The sequence below is a fragment of the Panthera leo genome, chromosome E1 (assembly GCF_018350215.1).
Source record: "Panthera leo isolate Ple1 chromosome E1, P.leo_Ple1_pat1.1, whole genome shotgun sequence".
Lineage (NCBI taxonomy): Eukaryota > Metazoa > Chordata > Mammalia > Carnivora > Felidae > Panthera > Panthera leo.
This window is the reverse complement of record NC_056692.1, coordinates 36,284,537-36,302,342: the sequence shown is the minus strand read 5'-3', so window position 1 is coordinate 36,302,342 and position 17,806 is coordinate 36,284,537. Positions and strand designations below refer to the sequence as shown.

Below are 17,806 nucleotides of genomic sequence, written 5' to 3'. Positions count from 1 at the left end.
GTGCTGACAGCTCGGAGCCTGGAGCCTGCTTCGGATTCTGTGTCTCCCTCTCTCTCTGCCCCTCCCCTGTTCATGCTCTGTCTCTCTCTGTCTCAAAAATAAATAAACGTTAAAAAAATTAAAAAAAAAATAGAATTTCAAGAGGGTGACAACAGAGCATCTAACCAAGTGCAAGGCCATGTGAGACAACACAGACTGCACGCCCATGAAGCTGAGCCCGTTTCTGGGATCAAAGGTGTGGGCACCAAATTGTCCCCTAGAAAGACAAATCGTTCTGACTTCACCTCATTAAAAGACTTCCTTTTTATCAGCTCAGGAACCTTGACTGGCTGGGGCTGGTGACTAGGGAGAAAAGGGGAGAGATTGTAGACGTTCCAGAAAGCCCTATTTCGGCAAGGCTTACATCTTTTGTGTGGGCCAGGCTATGATCCGTATAGCCTGAAAATTGACAATGGAAAAATTGGCCTTGAGTCCGTCTACTTGGAGGGTCCTCAATGGTATTGGGAAAGGGCGAGCCAAGGGGGTTTAATCTTTTTTTCAATAATCTCTGTGCCCAATGTGGGGCTCAAACTCACAACCCCGAGATCAAGAGTCACATGCTCTTCTGAGTGAGCCCGCCAGGCGCCTAGGTGGGGATGAAGGTGTTGTGTATGCGTGTCCTTCACAGCGGGACCCAAATGGCTTCTCCATTCACTCCTTTGGGTAACTGAGTGAGGAGAGCTGTGTGTGCTTCAAGTATCCCAGAACCCCCTGGCATCCTTGAGGCCAGAAATTCGTGCCAGTAGGAATTCATAAAGCAAAGCTGCATCAACATTGGGAAGCAGGTTCTTGACTTGGGACCTCACCCTTCTTCCACCGTTGCCCCAACCCCCCACCCCCGCCCCCTGCGCAAAGGGCCACCTTGGGCACTAGCCTCCCAGCAAGGAGGGCAGGGCCTACCATTCATCCAAAGAAATTCTTCAAAGGCTCCTGATGCATTTTCAGTGAATTTGGAGCTTTCTTACCAAGGAGTTGCTTGCGAGAACAATCTCTCCCCCTTCCCCCTTCCCCCTTCCCATCCCCGCTCTGGATCAGGCTCACCACCCTAGCATTGAGCGTGGCAATTTATTAATGCACACTTGAGGGGAAGATGCGTCATTTCTGCAGGTTGATGGAAGAAACATTGCACGCTGGGCACTCTCGCCTCACTTTTTTCTCCATCAGCAGGATCGATGTGGACCAGTGAGGGAGGGGGCACAAAGGTGGCACAGAGGTGGCTGGGGTGGGAGGAGGTCTGGTCTCAGGGCTCAGAATTCTCCATTCAGGGCTCAGAATTCTCCATGCAGGCCTGGCCCTTTCTCTGTCTTTTCTCTTCGAGGTTGAAAGCCAACTGACACAGGCCTGTTGGTGGACGGGGGGCTTTGCATCCCTGGAAGCTTTGAGTCCTTCCCTGAAACATGCCTCCCTTCACACTGCTCTACCTGGGGGGGGAGGGGAGGGCGGGGGGGGGGGGGGAGTGTTCTGGATGACGATGCCATCTGAGGGACCCGTAGGAATGCCACTGGTGGGGCAGCTGGGGTGGATCCTGGGGCAGCTCCAATACTTCTCATAAGTCACGGTCCTTCAGCACCAGAAGCTAACTGGGAGGGCACAAAAGGCAAGGCTGTTGGCCCACTGGTATTAATGGGAGGTAGTTGTAAGACCAGGATATCTAGATGAGGAAATAAAACTTTCCGTTGATCCTATGGACGTTGTAGACACTTTAAGAAAAGATAAATCATTTCCTGGGAATACGACGTGGAAAGGGAAACAATGGCAGAGATCCGGTCTGATTCTGGAAAAAAAAAAAAAAAAAAAGATATGTGTATATATTTCCTTTAACTTTTTTTTTTTTTTTTTTTTTTTTTTTTTGAGACAGAGAGAGACAGAGCGTGAGCAGGGGAGGGTAAGAGAGAGAGAGGGAGACACAGAATCGGAAACGGGCTCCAGGCTCTGAGCTGTCAGCACAGAGCCCGACGCGGGGCTCGAACTCACGGACCGCGAGATCGTGACCTGAGCCGAAGTCGGACGCTCAACTGACTGAGCCACCCAGGTGCCCCTCTCTTAATCATCTTAAAATCTACACAAGGGGCTACGTATCTCCCAAAAACTCAACGGTTGACACCTCTGAAGGCCTCGACTCAGTGGCCCATCCACTGTGAAAGTGGCTCCAGAGGAAGGATGATGAGATCATAGTGATTTAAGTAGAAACACGGCAGGGCTCCTTTCTTCCCACGGGTCAAGATGGGCTCTCCGTTCACAGCAGAGCAGTAGAGAGGAAGAAACACGGGGTTATTTGTCCAGAACCCATCACTTGTGTGAGGTTGGGCGAGTCGTCTAATGTCCCCAAACCTTGATTCTCTTCATCTGCCAGTTGAGGACAAAGTAATGATGTCTTCGTGCCAACCTCGCAGCATGTGACCTGAGGATCACGTGAGATATGGTACGTCGCCTTGACGTGTGGAAGGTATGACACTGACCAAAGAAAGCCCCAGAACTCGGACCTCTGCTCTAGTACGCGTGTCCTTTATCACTCCAGCCGTCCACCTGCCCATCCGACATTCCAGAAATACGTACCTGTGGTGCCCGCCAATCAGCAAGCACGCGAAGGGAATATGGTTGGACCTACCTAGTTCCGCTCACATCCTCTTGGGCCAGCGATCGGGCTGTGACTGGACGCTTCCCCCGTGGCTTCGGCCAGGCCTCGGATCCAGTCGGGCTGGGGTGGCGACCACCAGCAGATCCTTCAGAGAAACATTGTAGCTCGGACGATGGTGCAGGAGGACAAGGGAGGACACGTGCAGCCGCCTCTTCCTGCCAGAGCTTTGGCCGCCCCAGCAGCACTCCCAGGGCAGGGAGTGGTTTTCTGGAAAGGCAAAGTCATTGGCATCGTCGACGTGTGCCGCTGGACTCGGCACACCTCCCACTAGGGTCCCCTGGCCTCAAACCGCCTGAGGTTCCTCAATCCGAATCAGCCACCGCTCCTCTCCTCCAAGTAGTTTCTCTTCCTGTTGCCAGACTGAATGCCCCTCACCCAATACCCTGTGACTCAGCTGGATGCAGCTCATTTGAATGAGAAGCAGGAAATTGAACAGGGTACTTGTCAAAAGCATTCTATTGGGGGGGGGGGAGGGGGGAGCGGGGCACCTGGGTGGCTCAGTGGGTTGAGCATCCGGCTTCAGCTCAGGTCATGAGCTCTCGGTTCACGAGTTCGAGCCCCTCATCGAGCTCGTTGCTGTCAGCCCAGACAGATCCTTGGTCTCCCTCTCTCTCTGCCCCTCCCCCGCTTGCTCTCTCTCTGTCTCTCTCTCTCTCTCTCTCTCTCAAAAATAAATAAGACATTAAAAGGAGAAAAAAAGGTCCCAGGACACTGGGTGGCTCAGTCGGTTAAGCATCAGACTCTTGATTTCAGCTCAGGTCATGATCTCACAGTTCACGGGGGTCTCTCTCTCTCTTCTCTCTCTTCCCCTCCCCCGCTCGCATTCTCCCTCCCTCTCTGTCCCTCTCTCAAAATAAATAAATGAACATTTAAAAGAAAAATACTTTTTTTTTTTTTTTTTGCCTTTTTTTGTGTTTCTGGTAAGACTAGAGACTCCTTAAGGACACGGCTTATGACTCCACCATCAGGTTGGGGTCTCCCATCTGCCTGAGGGCAGGGGCTGCGTCCCCCACCCCAGAATGGCCACTCCTCAAAGAGGAGGACTGGTTCCGTTGGTGGCTCCACCCCCTAGGCCCTTGGCACATGCCATGCACGCTGGCACTCACGTGACTTGTTACTCAGCACCAGCTTTGGGTTGTCCTGAGCTGGGAACAGGGACAGCTTCTCCCTCAGGGGAACCCTGGTGAGTAGCTCCGACATCAGACTCTGCTTCCTCGTGTCACTCTTCAGCAAAGCCCAGCTCTGGTTCAGATTTCCTAAGAAGCTCTGGGAATTTGTCGGCAGAGAAATTTTCGAGATTTTCCCCTGGAGGAGGTGCTGGGAGATGTGGTGCTGCCTGTATTTCAAGACCGCCTTGTCCGTCTTGGGGCTACTGCACTCAGAGCTGGTTTTCGCGGTCATGCTAGGCAGAGACTCCGGGGAGTCTGAGTCCTGGGTGGTGGAATCTGGGGAGGTTTCCACTGAGGTTAAGGGCTGGAAGAGAAAAATAGCCCAAAATGAGATGGTCGAAGCCTAGGGCTCCTTCCTATGCCTTCTGGATTCCAACAAAGTCAGCCAAGCTCATCAGCAGCAAGAAAGATTAAGTCAAATGGTTTCTTCACCAGGAATTGGTTAAACAAACATTAGGGCAGAGGATCGGGGAGGGGGGGCGTCCACAGAACTTTCTTTGTTGTTGTTGTTTTTAATACAAGAGAGATTTTAAACACTCGAGATTGCTCATCTGAAAAATAGGTATTCAGGGACACTCAGGCACTGCCAATGAGAAGGTAGACTGATATGGCCATTTTGGTGAACCATCTAGAAACAGTTAATAAGATTACAAATACAGTATGACTCAGCATTTCTGCTTCTAGGTATACATACCGAATGAGTTATTAGATAGCTCCTTTTCAAAAAAAGTGTATACGCCAATGTTCCCAGCAACATTATTCACAATAGCCAAAAGGTGGACATAACCCATTTGTCCACCAACAGAGGAAAGAAGAAACAGAATGTGGCACATGCATCCAATGGAATACTATTCGGCCTTAAAAAGGAAAGAAATTCTGATATATGTTGCAACATGCGCGGACTTTGAAAATGTGATGCTAAGTAAAATAAGCCCAACACAACAGTATAAACGTTGTATGATTCTTCTTCTCTGGGGTACCTAGAGTGGTCATAGAGGCAGTAAAATAGAGAGGAATGAAATAAGGCAGAAGAAACATTTGAAGAACTAGTAGCCATAAACTTCTCGAACCTGGTGAAAGACAGCAATTTACAAGACCAATAAGCTCAAGACTCCTAAGCAGAACGAATACAAATAAAATGGCACCCAGATGGGGGCGCCTGGCTGGCTCAGTCAGAAGAGCACGCGACTCTTGATCTCGAGGTTGTCAGTTCAAGCCCCACACTGGGGGTGGAGATTTCTTTAAAAAAAAGAAAAAGAAAAAAAGAGACTCTTCCAAAAGGAAATGATACCCATACACATCACAGTCAAAGAGCTGAAATCTGGAGATAAAGGGAACAGCCAGAGAAAAATGACACATTATATACAGCAGACAATATTATGGATACCGTTGACTTCTCATTAAAAAAAGAAAAAGAAGATGGGAAGATAATGGAACTTTTCTTTTTTAAGCCTTTCCTCTTAATTTTTTTAAATATTATGACTGTTTAAAGCAAAATTTTGGGGGCTCTTGGCTGGCTCAGTCAGTGGAGCATGGAACTCTTTTTTTTTTTTTAATTTTCAAACGTTTATTTATTATTGAGAGACAGAGAGACACAGAGAATGAGCAGGGGAGGGTAGAGAGATGGGGAGACACAGAATCCAAAGCAGGCTCCAGGTTCTGAGCTGTCAGCTCAGAGCCCAATGCGGGGCTCGAACTCACAAACCATGAGATCATGACCTGAGCCGAAGTCAGACACTTAACCGACTGAGCCACCCAGGTGATCGGAGCATGGAACTCTTAATCTCAGGGTTGAGTTCAAGCCCCACAGTGGGGGTAGGGATTACTTAAAAATAAAGTTTAGGGGCACCTGGGTGGCTCAGTCAGTTAAGCATCTGACTTCGGCTCAGGTCATGATCTCGCGGTTTGTGAGTTTGAGCCCCACGTCGGGCTCTGTGCTGACAGCTCAGAGCCTGGAGCCTGCTTTGGATTCTGTGTCTCCCTCTCTCTCTGCCCCTCTGCTGCTCACATTGTCTTTCTCTCTCTGTCTCTCTCTCTCAGAAATAAGCAAAAACATAAAAAAAGTAAATAAACATTAAAAAATAATAAAAATTAATTTAAAAAGTAAAGCTAAAAAAAGCAAAATTTATAACACTGTGTTGTGGGATTTATAATGTACATTAGCACAAAAGAGGGAATAATTTTCCTATATTCAGAATGAAATCCATTACCTCTTAAGTAGATTCTGACAGGCTGGAGATGCATTTTGCAATCCTTAGAACAACCACTAAAAAAATGCAAAAATTATCACTAACTAACTAAATGAATGAATTAAAACTAACAAATATTCAGGGTTTTAATTTTAATTTTTTTTTTTTTTATGTTTCTTTTTAAGAGGGAGAGAGACAGAGCACAAGCTGGGGAGGGGCAGAGTGAGAATGAGACACAGAATCCAAAGCAGCCTCCAGGCTCTGAGCAGTCAGCACAGAGCCCGACGCGGGGCTCGAACTCACGAACCGCGAGATCATGACCTGAGCCGAAGTCAGACACTCAACCGACTGAGCCACCCAGGCGCCCTATAAATATTCAGTTTTTTAAAGAAAACCTTTATTTGTTTTAAGTTTATTTGTTTTTGAGAGAGAGAGAAAGCATGATGGAGCAGCAGAGAGAAAGGGGGAGAGGGAGAGAGAGAGAGAGAGAGAGAGAGAATCCCAAGCAGGTTCCATGCTGTCAGCGCAGAGCTTGACACAGGGCTCCAACTCACAAACCATGAGATCATGACCTGAGCCAAAACCAAGAGTAGGATGTCCAACTGACTGAGTCACCCAGGCAGCCCACAAAAATTCAATTTTCAACTAGCCCAAAAGAAGGCAGAAAAGGAGGAACACAAGGAAAAAAGCAAAAACAGAAGAGATGAATAGAAAACAAACAACAAAAGTTCAGCTCTAAATTCAATGGTATTAATAGCTGTATTAAATGAAAATGGAGTAAATGCCCTAATTAGAAAGCAGAGGTTATTATACTGGATAAAAAAAAAAAAAAAAAAAAACGAGATCCGGGGCGCCTGGGTAGCTCAGTCAGTTAAACGTCTGACTTCAGCTCAGGTCATGATCTCATGGTCCGTGAGTTCGAGCCCAGCACAGGGCTCTGTACTTACAGCTCAGACCCTGCTTCAGATTCTGTCTCCCTCTCTCTCTCTGCCCCTCCCCCACTCTCACTATGTCTCTGTCTCTGAAAAATGAATAAACCTTAAAAAATTAAAAAAAGCAAGATCCACTTATGTCTGCCTATAAGAGATACTCTTTAAATATAATGAGAAAAAAATGTTGAAAATAAAAAGATATACCATGCAAATACTAACCATAATCAGCTGAAGTGGTTATATTAATGTCAAACAAAATAGACCCTTACACAAGGAGTATTATCTGGGATAAGGAGGATTTTATCATTTCATGATTGAAAAAAGGGTCAATATACCAAAAAGACAAAATAATTGCAAACGTGTGCCTAATAAAAGAGCACAGAGCCTGACACGGGGCTCGAATCCACGAATGGGGAAATCATGACCTGAGCCGAAGTCAGATGCTTAACCAACTGAGCCACCCAGGAGCTCCAGTTTATTTACTTATTTTGAGAGAGACAGAGAGAAAAAAACAGCAGGGGAGGGCAGAAAGAAGGGTAGACAGAGGATCCAAAGCAGGCTCTGCACTGACAGCAGAGAGTCTGATGTGGGGCTCAAACTCATGAACTGTAAGATCATGACCTGAGCTGAAGTCAGATGCTTAACTGACTGAGCCACCCAGCCGCCCCACAGGAAAGCCTTTTCAATAAACAGTGTTAGAGGGGTGCCTGAGTGGTTCAGTTGGTTAAGCGTCTGACTCTTGATTTCGGCTCAGGTCATGATCTCACGGTCATGAGATCAAGTCCCACATCAGGCTGCACATTGGGCATGGAGGGTGCTTAAGATTCTCTCTCTCCTTCTTCCTCTGTCCCTCCCTGCCTCCTCTCTTTCTCTCTCTCTCAAAAAAAAAAAAAAAAAAAAGTCTTTTTAAAAATTTTTTAAAAATAGTGTTCAAAATAGCAACACATATGGGAAAAACAAACCCTGGTTCCCATCACCAAGCATACCCAAAAATTAATTTGAAATGGATCATGGACCTATACACAAAGCTAAAGCTATAAAGCTTTTAGGAAAAAACTAAGAGAACATCTTTATGACCTGGAAGTACATGAAATTTCTTAAATAGGACACAGAAAGCAATAAGAGAAAAATTGATAAACTTCATCAAAATTAAAATCTTTCACGAATCAAAGGCACGAGTAAGAAAAAGAAGCCATGGGGCCCCTGGGGGGCTCAGTCAGCTAAGTGTCCGACTTCGGCTCAGGTCATGATATCGCAGTTCGTGAGTTCGAGCCCCGAGTCGGGCTCTGTGCTGACAGCTCAGAGCCTGGAGCCTGCTTCGGATTCTGTGTCTCCCTCTCTCTCTGCCCCTCCCCTGCTTGTGCCCTGTCCCTCTCTCTCTCAAAAATAAAGATTAAAAAAAAAAAAACTTAAAAAAAAAGGAAAGGAAAAGAATAAGCAGGTTTCCAGGATATACAAAGAATTCCTACAAGTCAATAATAAAAAGATAAAAAATCCTAACTTTTAAAAGAGAGGGAAGCAAAAACTTGACAGACTCTTCACAAAGAAAGATAATACGAATGACCAACATGCACCTGACAAAGTCTCAAAACAGTTAACGACCAGGGCACTGCAAATTAAAACTACAAAGTGAAATCACAAATAGCCAGTAGAGTAGCTGAAATTTAAAAAGCAGATAACCCCAAATGTGGACAGAGGGACAAATGGAACTCTCATTCATTGTCAGTGGAAATGTACAAATGATACAATCACTTTAAATAAAGATTTTGGAGTTTCTTATAAAGTTCGACATAGATCTACACCTTGACCTAGCAAACTTCTTCTAGGTAGTTACCCAAGAGAAATGAAAACATATGTCCACAAAGACTTGTACAGCAATGTTCATAGAAACTTTAATCACAGTAGCAATAAAAAAATAAAAACTGGGAACAACCCACATGTCCATCAACAGGAGAATGATAAACTGCAGTAGATTTGTACAATAGATTATAATTCAGCAGTGAAGAACCAACTATTGATATACCCAACAACATGAATGGATCTCAGATATAATATTCAGCTAAAGAAGACAGACACAAAAGAATATGTACTATTTTATTCCATTTATATAAGATTCTAGAATAGGCAAAATAGTCCAAGGTCAAAAAAGCCAGGGTCAGGATCCCTTGTCCTTGAATGACGGACACAGGGAACGGGGTGGGGGGTGGGGGGGGGTGGGGGGGGGTGAGGGGGACAATTGCCAGGAAAAGGGCAGGAGGGAATTTTCTGGAGATGTCAGAAATTTCTACACTGTGACAGGGATAGAGGTTACATAGATGTGTTTATTTATCAGAATCGTAGAGTTAAGATTTGAGCATTTCAGGGTGGCTGGCTGGTTCAGTCAGAACAGCATGTGACTCTGGATTCAAGTTCAAGCCTCACATTGGGTGGAGAGATTACTTAAGTACACAAACTTTTCAAAAAATTTTGAGCATTTCAATGCACCCAAATTTAACCTTAAAAAAAGAAAAGAAAAAAAAAAAACAGGGCTCAACAAGAAAAAGACTGGGTCATAGAATGAGATAAATAACCCAATCACATTTAAATAAAGTTTAAGTGCATGCATTAAAAAAAAAAAAATCTCTACTGGGGCATCTGGGTGGCTCAGTGGGTTAAGCATTGACTTCAGCTCAGGTCATGATCTCGCGGTTCATGGGGTCGAGCCCTGCGTCGGGCTCTATGCTGACCGCTCAGAGCCTGGAGCCTGCTTCGGATTCTGTGTCTCCCTCTCTCTTTGTCCCTCACCTGCTCACACTCTGTCTGTCTCTCAAAAATAAACATTAAAAAAAAAATCTCTACTTTGCCAAGAAACACACTAACCAAAGATGGTGAATAAGCATAAAGATAAAAGGAAAAAAATAAGTAAATGAAAGACACAAAGGCTTTGAATGAACCAAGGATTTTTACTGAATCAGCCCTCTGCATATGAAATCCAAAAAAGAAAAAAAAAGACAATAAAATGTTGTTGCCTTATTTTTTGAAAACCTCTTTAGAGTAAGCAGTACCGCTTAAAGTCTTAGATTAATGAGAAGAGCACAGAGGCAGTCTTAAGAAGTCACACGAATATTAAAATAACAGCTAATGCTTCCGGAGTCCTGTGCAACAGGCACCACTCTAAACCTCTTTTTCCCTTTTTTTTTTTTTTAAAGTTTATTTATTTTGAGAGAGAGAACACGCACGCAGGAGCACTCGTGCGAGTTGGCGAGGGACAGAAAGAGAGGGAGAGAAAAGAGAGAATCCCAAGCAGGGACCGTGCGGTCAGCTCAGAGCCCGACGTGGGGCTGGATCCCATGAACCACGAGATCATGACCCGAGCCCAAATCAAGAGCCGGACACGTAACTGACTGAGCCACCCAGGTGCCCCGAAATATTTTCGTCAATTCTTTCATTTAACACTCAAAGTAATCCTCTGTAGTTATTATTATTAAATGACCATTTTCTCAATGAGTAATCTAAGGCTTGGGGAGATAAGAGTGACTAGACAAAAGTCATATAGGAGACTCCAGGATCCAAGTATCCAAACAGAGGCAGCCAGATCCTAATTCATACTCTTTATTCTTTTTTTTTTTTTATTGCAGTAAAATAAACACACACACACACACACACACACACACACACACACACACAAAGATTTACCATCTTAACCTTTAAAAAAGTTTTTTTAATGTTTTTTTTAAATTTCTTTTTCTTAACATTTATTTATTTTTGAGACAGAGAGAGACAGAGCATGAACAGGGGAGGGTCAGAGAGAGGGAGACACAGAATCTGAAACAGGCTCCAGGCTCTGAGCCATCAGCATAGAGCCCAACGCGGGGCTCGAACTCACGGACCACGAGATCATGACCTGAGACGAAGTCGGACGCTCAACCGGCTGAGCCACCCAGGCGCCTCTTTAATGTTTATTTTTGAGAGAGAGACAGAGCATGCACAAGGGAGGGGCGGAGAGAGGGAGACACAGAATCCGAAGCAGGCTCCAGGCTCGGAGCTGTCGGCACAGAGCCCGACGCGGGCCTCGAACTCACAAACCGCGAGATCATGACCTGAGACGAAGTCGGACGCCCAACCGACAGAGCCACCCAGGCGCCCCTTAAGATTTTACTTTTAAGTGATCTCCCCACCCAACATGGGGCTCGAACTTACAACCCCAAGATCAAGAGTCACTTGCTCCCCCGACTTAGCCAGCCAGAAGCCCCCCCCAAGCACTTTTCTGGAAAATTTTTTTTCAGTGTGTGTCTACGTACGGATGAAATAAAATGGATTTCTACTGTGGGCTATGGTTAGAAACTTGAAAAACACTTACACCGCTCTATACTGCACTTGGGCCGAGCCGAGGCCCAACAACGCTGAAGATTTTCCAGTAGTTAAAGTACAGTCGTGACCCAGCGCTTGGTGGGCCTGTGATTAACATTTGAAAAGCCCTAGAAGTAAGGGTCCGTTCTCCTAGCAGGTATGCTATTCCACAACTCGGGCTTCCCAGGTGGGGAAATCGAGGCTTGAGCGGCTCACTCAGAGACAGACAGTGAGGACTCAGGGGTAGAGAAGGGACCAGAAAGCAAGACTCCTCCTACCACCGCCCCCTGAGCTCAGCCCTCTGGGGAGGTGGAGGACTCTACTCACCTCAGTGCTGGTGAATATGTTCATTGCGGAGGCGGACTTGACCTCCTTGTTTCTGGAGAGGGGGTTACCGAGCTCCAGCCCCGGGCAGCCGAGAAGGCTCGAGTGCCTCAGGTCAGGTGCAGAGGTGTGCCGCCGTGCAGGGCCGGCCTCTTTTGTGGGGGCCTCCGGGGCGAGGCTGCTGTCTGTCTCATTTGTCTTTGCATCTCTGACACTCAAGAGCAACTCAGGTGTGCAGGACACTAACGTCAATGGCTGGAGATTCTGGGAAGGGAGGAAACCAAACACGGCCCGTGGGAACCCAGCTGTGTCCATTTCCAGATGCATCTGCACCCAGGGTAGGTGCCAAGGAGAAGAGAAGGAAAGCAATTGGTACCAAAGTGTCTCTAATCCGTGGTTCTAGAGGGCTCATGGATGGTTTCATGGCATCTCTGAGCCACTTAAGACTGTAGTTTGTTTTAATTTTTTTTTTAACGTTTATTTATTTTTGAGACAGAGAGAGACAGAGCATGAACGGGGGAGGGGCAGAGAGAGAGGGAGACACAGAATCGGAAACAGGCCCCAGGCTCCGAGCGGTCAGCACAGAGCCCGACGCAGGGCTCGAACTCACGGACCGTGAGATCGTGACCTGAGCCGAAGTCGGCCGCTTAACCGACTGAGCCACCCAGGCGCCCCAAAGACTGCAGTTTTAAAATTGTACCTTTGTATATTTTCTGGCAAGAGGTTCCATAGCTTTTATCAGATTCTCAAAGGGCCTACGACCCTAACAAAGTTATAAAAAACATAGAAAAAAAAAAAAAGATCCTGCTCTAATCTTGCCCCTTCAGGCGAGTGTTGGAGAAAAAGGAGATGGTCCAAAAAGCCAGCGTGAGTCCTTCCACCGAGCCAGAAGAGACAGTGTGGCAGAGAGGGGGAATCCAAAGATTCAGAGGGTAGGACAACTGGACAGCTGGCCCACAGGCCGGGGCTGGGCCACACACTCTGAGCAGCGGGCAGGCTGGAAGGACCCAGCTGTGGTCAGTCACCCCATGTAACGGGGAGGGTCCTGCGTCCCTAATGCTCTTCTCTGCACCCCACCCCCACCCCCACCCCAGCTGTGCCCCTGGCCTGCTGGAGGCGAGCTTTCCAACCCAAGCTGGAGGTGGGCCCGGAGCCCGCGGCCTACATGGGGACCGTGCCTGGCCTCCTAGCTGCTTTCACTCCCACTGGAGGGCTGGTGAGCGTCTGAAGGACGCCGGGCTCCTTGTGACTTCCAGGCCCCCCTGCCTCCTGGGGCCCAGCCCTCCATGCAGCCCCCCATTCCTTTAGTGCGTCAGGGCTCTGGGCAGGGGCCTCCTCAGCAGCCCCCCACGGACCGGCCCCAGCCGAGGAAGGGTGCTGGGCACACGGGCGCCCCTCCCCGCCGGGTTTACTTGTCTGGAGACGGGGGCCGTGGCCTTGTGTTCCTGCTGTGGTTTCTGTGGCCAGCTCCTCGCGCTCTTGCCCCTCGCTCGCTCGCCGGCCGACTCCCCCTGCGTCTCTGCCTTCTTCTCTTTCGTTTGGAAGGATTTTTTCTCCTGTTTGAGTCTCAGCTCCTGGATCAGCTGCCTGTCCGTGAGGAACAGCGAGCGTCAGGGAGGTGAGGGGTGGGCTGCAAATGCAGGCTATTGTCCCCCGAGGGGGGGTGGGGGATGAGACTCGGCAAAGAAGGGCAATGCTCCACATGTCCTTCCCCCAGCGTGTCTGGCCTGCATCCATGACATTGCAGGGCACAGAGCAGGAGGTGGGGGGAGGGGGGGGAGGCATTCCTCCCACCAGACCATTCCCAGCCTGGGGAACAGCATCCAGGGAGACACGCAAAGCAAGCGGCTCTACGGGGCTCCACCCCCTTGTCTCCGTCTCTGCTTCCCAACGGGCCAAAGGCCACGCGTGGCAGGTGCCGGGAAGAGGGTCGGGGTAGGCGGCCAAACCAAGGGGCCCCCGTGTTGGACCACTACACCTCTCTGGCCAATGACGTAGTGGGACTAACTCGGTCACCCGGGTCAGGAGACAGAGATTCCGATCTCTCTTTTGCCATCACCTGCTACGTGACCCCTTCTGGGCTCTGACCTCCCCTTCCATAAAACGAGTGATGGGTAGGGATTAGACGGGACAGGATGAGTCCCTTCCAGCTCTTAGGTTTCCTACCTGTGGGGATTCAGGAGTTCTGAAGGACTGGGAATTCTGGAGAGGGGTGAGGGTGCCTCTCTCAGGGGCGAGTCTCTAGAAACAGCCACGTAGCCACTTAACGCCCCACACCGGGGTATCTTAGCATTCCTGGTCCTTGTGAGACCAAAGCAAATATATCCCTGGCAACTCCCAGGTTGGGGACTGAAGCTCAAAGACCCTTCTCGTGGGGCGCCTGGGTGGCTAAGTCAGTTAAGCGTCCAACTCTTGATTCCGGCTCAGGTCGTGATCTCCCAGTCTGTGGGCTGGAGCCCCGCATCGGGCTCTGCGCTGACAGCTCAGAGCCTGGAGCCTGCTTCGGATTCTGTGTCTCCCTCTCTCTCTCTGCCCCTCCCCTGCTCACGCTGTGTCTCTCTCTCTCAAAAATAAATAAACATTAAACAATTTAAAAAATAAATAAATAAAAGACCCTCCTCGCTGTGCCAGGCCAGTCACCCTAAAGGTCAAGTATAGTGTCCCCCCCACCCCGACACCCACCCACCTCACCCAGAGCCTTCCTACCGGGCATACACCTCCCGAGCCCTGGAGGCAACAGTATTCTGGAAGAGAGAGCTGTTTCCCTGGAAAAACTTCTCATACTTCTCCGCATTCAGAGTAGGATAAATCAGGCGGAACCCTCCACAGTTTTCCTTCTCGTACTTCTCAGTTTTCTCTAACCACACAGCCTGGAAACCCTTGACCTCCTCGATCCTGTTGGGGAACAGAATGCAAGGCTGCTGTAGATTTTCTAGGAAGGGACGTGCCAAGCTGGATGTCACCTGGGGCCAGGCGGAGGCCTCGCACACAACGGCGGTCAACCCGTATTTGCTAAATAAATGTGCGGGACTGATTCTAGCCCTCTCGGGACAGCCGTTGTCATGAGGCACTAAATGCTGGTTAGGACAGTCTTTCCGACTGCTCACCAAGGTCTCTCGTCATACAAGATCCCAGTTTCCCCTTGGCTCAGGTCGGAGGAGGCGGACTGTGGCCACGTCCCCCTTTGCAGCCCTGATTTCCCTCCTCTGGAGAGGTGGCTAAATGTGAGGGCTTCTTTGGCTGAGCTTTTATGAGCTGCGATGATCTCATTCTCCCTCACAGCCCCTGGGGGAGCTGGAGGTCAGAGAGGGAGGAATGATGAGTCCCTTTTACAGCAGGGAGACCGAGAGCACGGAGCTTATCCGGGGGCCAAGCCATGACCAAGAGGATGATTCAGGGGAGGGCCCCGGCTCCTCCCTAACGGAGGCTGCCTCCTCCTGGAGAAGTTGAGACAGAGCCAGCTCAGTGGAAGGCAGCCCGGAGGAGTCCCAAGCGGCACGCTCCCTGGGTTCTTGGCTCCAGACCTGTCACTTCCCGGCGGGGCGACCTCGTGCAAGTCAGTTCCCCTCCCAGACGCTTGGTCTCCTTAGCTCCAACGACAGGACCATATAACACCCCCCCCCCCCCCGCTACCCACCTGTCTTCACAGGGAAGACGGGGCACCCGCAAAAGTGCCCTGAGAAACACAGTGCTGTCACAACGTAGATGCTATTGCCTCCGCGTCAGAAGCCCAACCCCGCCCCCCCAAGGGTTGGTTCTGCTCATGGGAAGAGAGGGGCTTCAGGGGGATCTGAAAAGCCACAAAGGCATTTCTTCCACCAAGTTCAGGCTCTTCAGACACGAGAATCGCTCCGCAGAATGAAGGCCCCTGTTTAAAGGCAGGTGCTGCCACTCGGGGAGCAGGGGGCGCTCGCTCCTGCCAACAGGTAACATGGGGTAGGACAGACCAATGGGTCTTTCGGCAAAAATGAAGGAATGGTTTTAATTTGGGGATTGGTGATCCCTGAATCTTCATCTTATATTTAATGAACTCATATCCGGGATATAGTTCTGTCTATAACTAAATCTCTTATTTTTAAAAAATTTTAACATTATTTTTTTTCTTTTTCTTTTTTTTTTTTTTAAGGTTTTATTTATTTTTGAGACAGAGAGAGACAGAGCATGAACGGGGGAGGGGCAGAGAGAGCGGGAGACACAGAATCGGAAGCGGGCTCCAGGCTCTGAGCCATCAGCCCAGAGCCCGACGCGGGGCTCGAACTCACGGACCGCGAGATCGTGACCTGAGCTGAAGTCGGACGCTTAACCGACTGAGCCACCCAGGTGCCCCAACATTTATTTATTTTTGAGAGACAGAGACAGAGCGTGAGCGGGGGAGAGGCAGAGAAACAGAGGGAGACACAGAATCCGAAGCAGGCTCCAGGCTCCGAGCTGTCAGCACAGGGCCAGACGCGGGACTCGAACTCACGAACTGTGAGATCATGACCTGAGCCGAAGTCGGGAGCCTAACCGACGGAGCCACCAGGTGCCCCAATCTCCTATTTTTAAGTACAAAAAAAAAAAAAAAAATGCTCACGGTAAAAATGTCCAAAAGGCCCCTTTCTGCACATATAAGCTAATTTTCCAAATAGGATTATCATTTGTTAGAATTGACTTCCCTCCCCACCAACTCGGGACAAGATTCTTTTTTTAAATGCAATCACTTGCTTTAATTGAGATATCATTGACATACCACCCTGTTAGGTTCTCGGGTGTACAACACAATTCGATATTGTTATATATCATGAAATGATCCCCACGATAAGTCTACTTAACATTTATCACCATACAGTTAACAAAAATGTTTTTCTTGTGATGAGAACATTTAAGATCTACTCTCTTAGCAACTTTCTTTATTTTTTTAACTTAAAAAAAATGTTTATTTATTTTTGAGAGACAGAGCACGAGCAGAGGAGGGGCAGAGAGAGAGAGAGAGAGGGAAACACAGAATCGGAAGCAGGCTCCAGGCTCCGAGCTGTCAGCACAGAGCCCGACGTGGGGCTTGAACTCACGAACCGTGAGATCACGACCTGAGCCGAAGTCGGATGCTTAACCGACTGAGCCACCCAGGTGCTTCTCTTTGCAATTTTCAAACACGCAATACAGTCTTACTAACTATAGTCGCCATGCCCTACATCATATCCCCATGACTTATTTATTTGATAAATGGAAGTTTGTAGCTTTTAACCCCCTTCACTCATTTTGCCTGCCCCCAGCAGGCAAGACTCCTCACGGTCTCTAACACACCCTATCGTGCCAGGCACTGTGATGAACTTTTATCTCATTTAATTCCACTTAGGTATCACTGGCTCCATTTCACAGAAAGAACACTGAGGCTCAGAAGTGACATGAAGGCCACATAACCAGTAGGCTGTCGAGGACCAGGCCAGGCCAGTGTTACTGGGAGCAGGGAAGTCACAGACAGTGGGGTCTCCAGGGTCTCGGGGCACCTCTGTACCTGGTCTGCCGAGAACATTTTTGCAGGAACTGCCCCCGTTGTCTCTCCTCCTCCAAGACTTTCTTTTTGTCACAGCTTCCCAGGTTGATCAGGACCAAAGTGTCATATAGCAGACTGTCTTTCACCTCTTTATCCAGCCAGGAGTCGGTGGAGAAGCTCGGAGAGTGGTTGACCTGTGAAGGCACCGGGGGGAGGGGGAGGGCTGGGCTGTCCAGAGCGGAGGCAGGGAGTGAGGCCAAAATGCCACCTCCAGGGAGCAGCCTCAGCCCAGCTTGGGGCCCTGGCTACCAGGTGAGGGGGGAGAGACAGGGAGAGGGAGTCCGCACTGCAGCCAGAGTGAGAAAAGGAGGAAGGAGAATATCCTCTGGTTTAACCAGCGTATATTTCAGCCCTTTCCTCTTTTTTTTTTCTTTTATGATTTTTTAGAAGTTTATTTATTCTGAGAGGGGGAGGGGAGGGACAGAGAGAAGAGAGAGAATCCCAAGCAGGCTCCTCACTGACTGTGCCTAGCCTGGTGCAGAGCTCTGTCCCCCGAACCCCGACCACAAGATCACAACCTGAGCAGAAGTCTGACGCTTAGCTGACTGAGCCACCCAGGCGCCCGTCCCATCAGGCCTTTCCTCTCGAGAAGCATCAGGGGTGCCCTGTCTTTGGTCTCCCCTCCCCCTGGTGTGTGTGCTCTCTCAGGTACA

At 48.8% G+C, this 17,806-nt stretch overlaps 1 protein-coding gene across 3 annotated transcripts in view; it reads right to left on the bottom strand.

Moving 5' to 3' along the window:
* Positions 1-1,090: 1,090 nt before the first annotated feature.
* The window catches only part of TTLL6 (tubulin tyrosine ligase like 6), a 39,061-nt gene continuing 22,345 nt past the window's right edge, over positions 1,091-17,806 (bottom strand). For 2 of the 3 annotated variants that reach the window (XM_042914377.1, XM_042914379.1), the window contains 7 exons: positions 17,115-17,287; positions 14,327-14,515; positions 13,033-13,207; positions 11,624-11,884; positions 3,784-4,150; positions 2,648-2,884; positions 1,091-1,813 (listed from right to left, as the gene is read on the bottom strand). In XM_042914377.1, coding sequence (XP_042770311.1) covers positions 2,658-2,884; positions 3,784-4,150; positions 11,624-11,884; positions 13,033-13,207; positions 14,327-14,515; positions 17,115-17,287 — 1,392 coding nt within the window. In that variant the 3' untranslated portion in view covers positions 1,091-1,813; positions 2,648-2,657. The remainder of the gene's footprint in view (positions 1,814-2,647; positions 2,885-3,783; positions 4,151-11,623; positions 11,885-13,032; positions 13,208-14,326; positions 14,516-17,114; positions 17,288-17,806) is intronic. The other variant, XM_042914378.1, reaches the window with a different exon arrangement.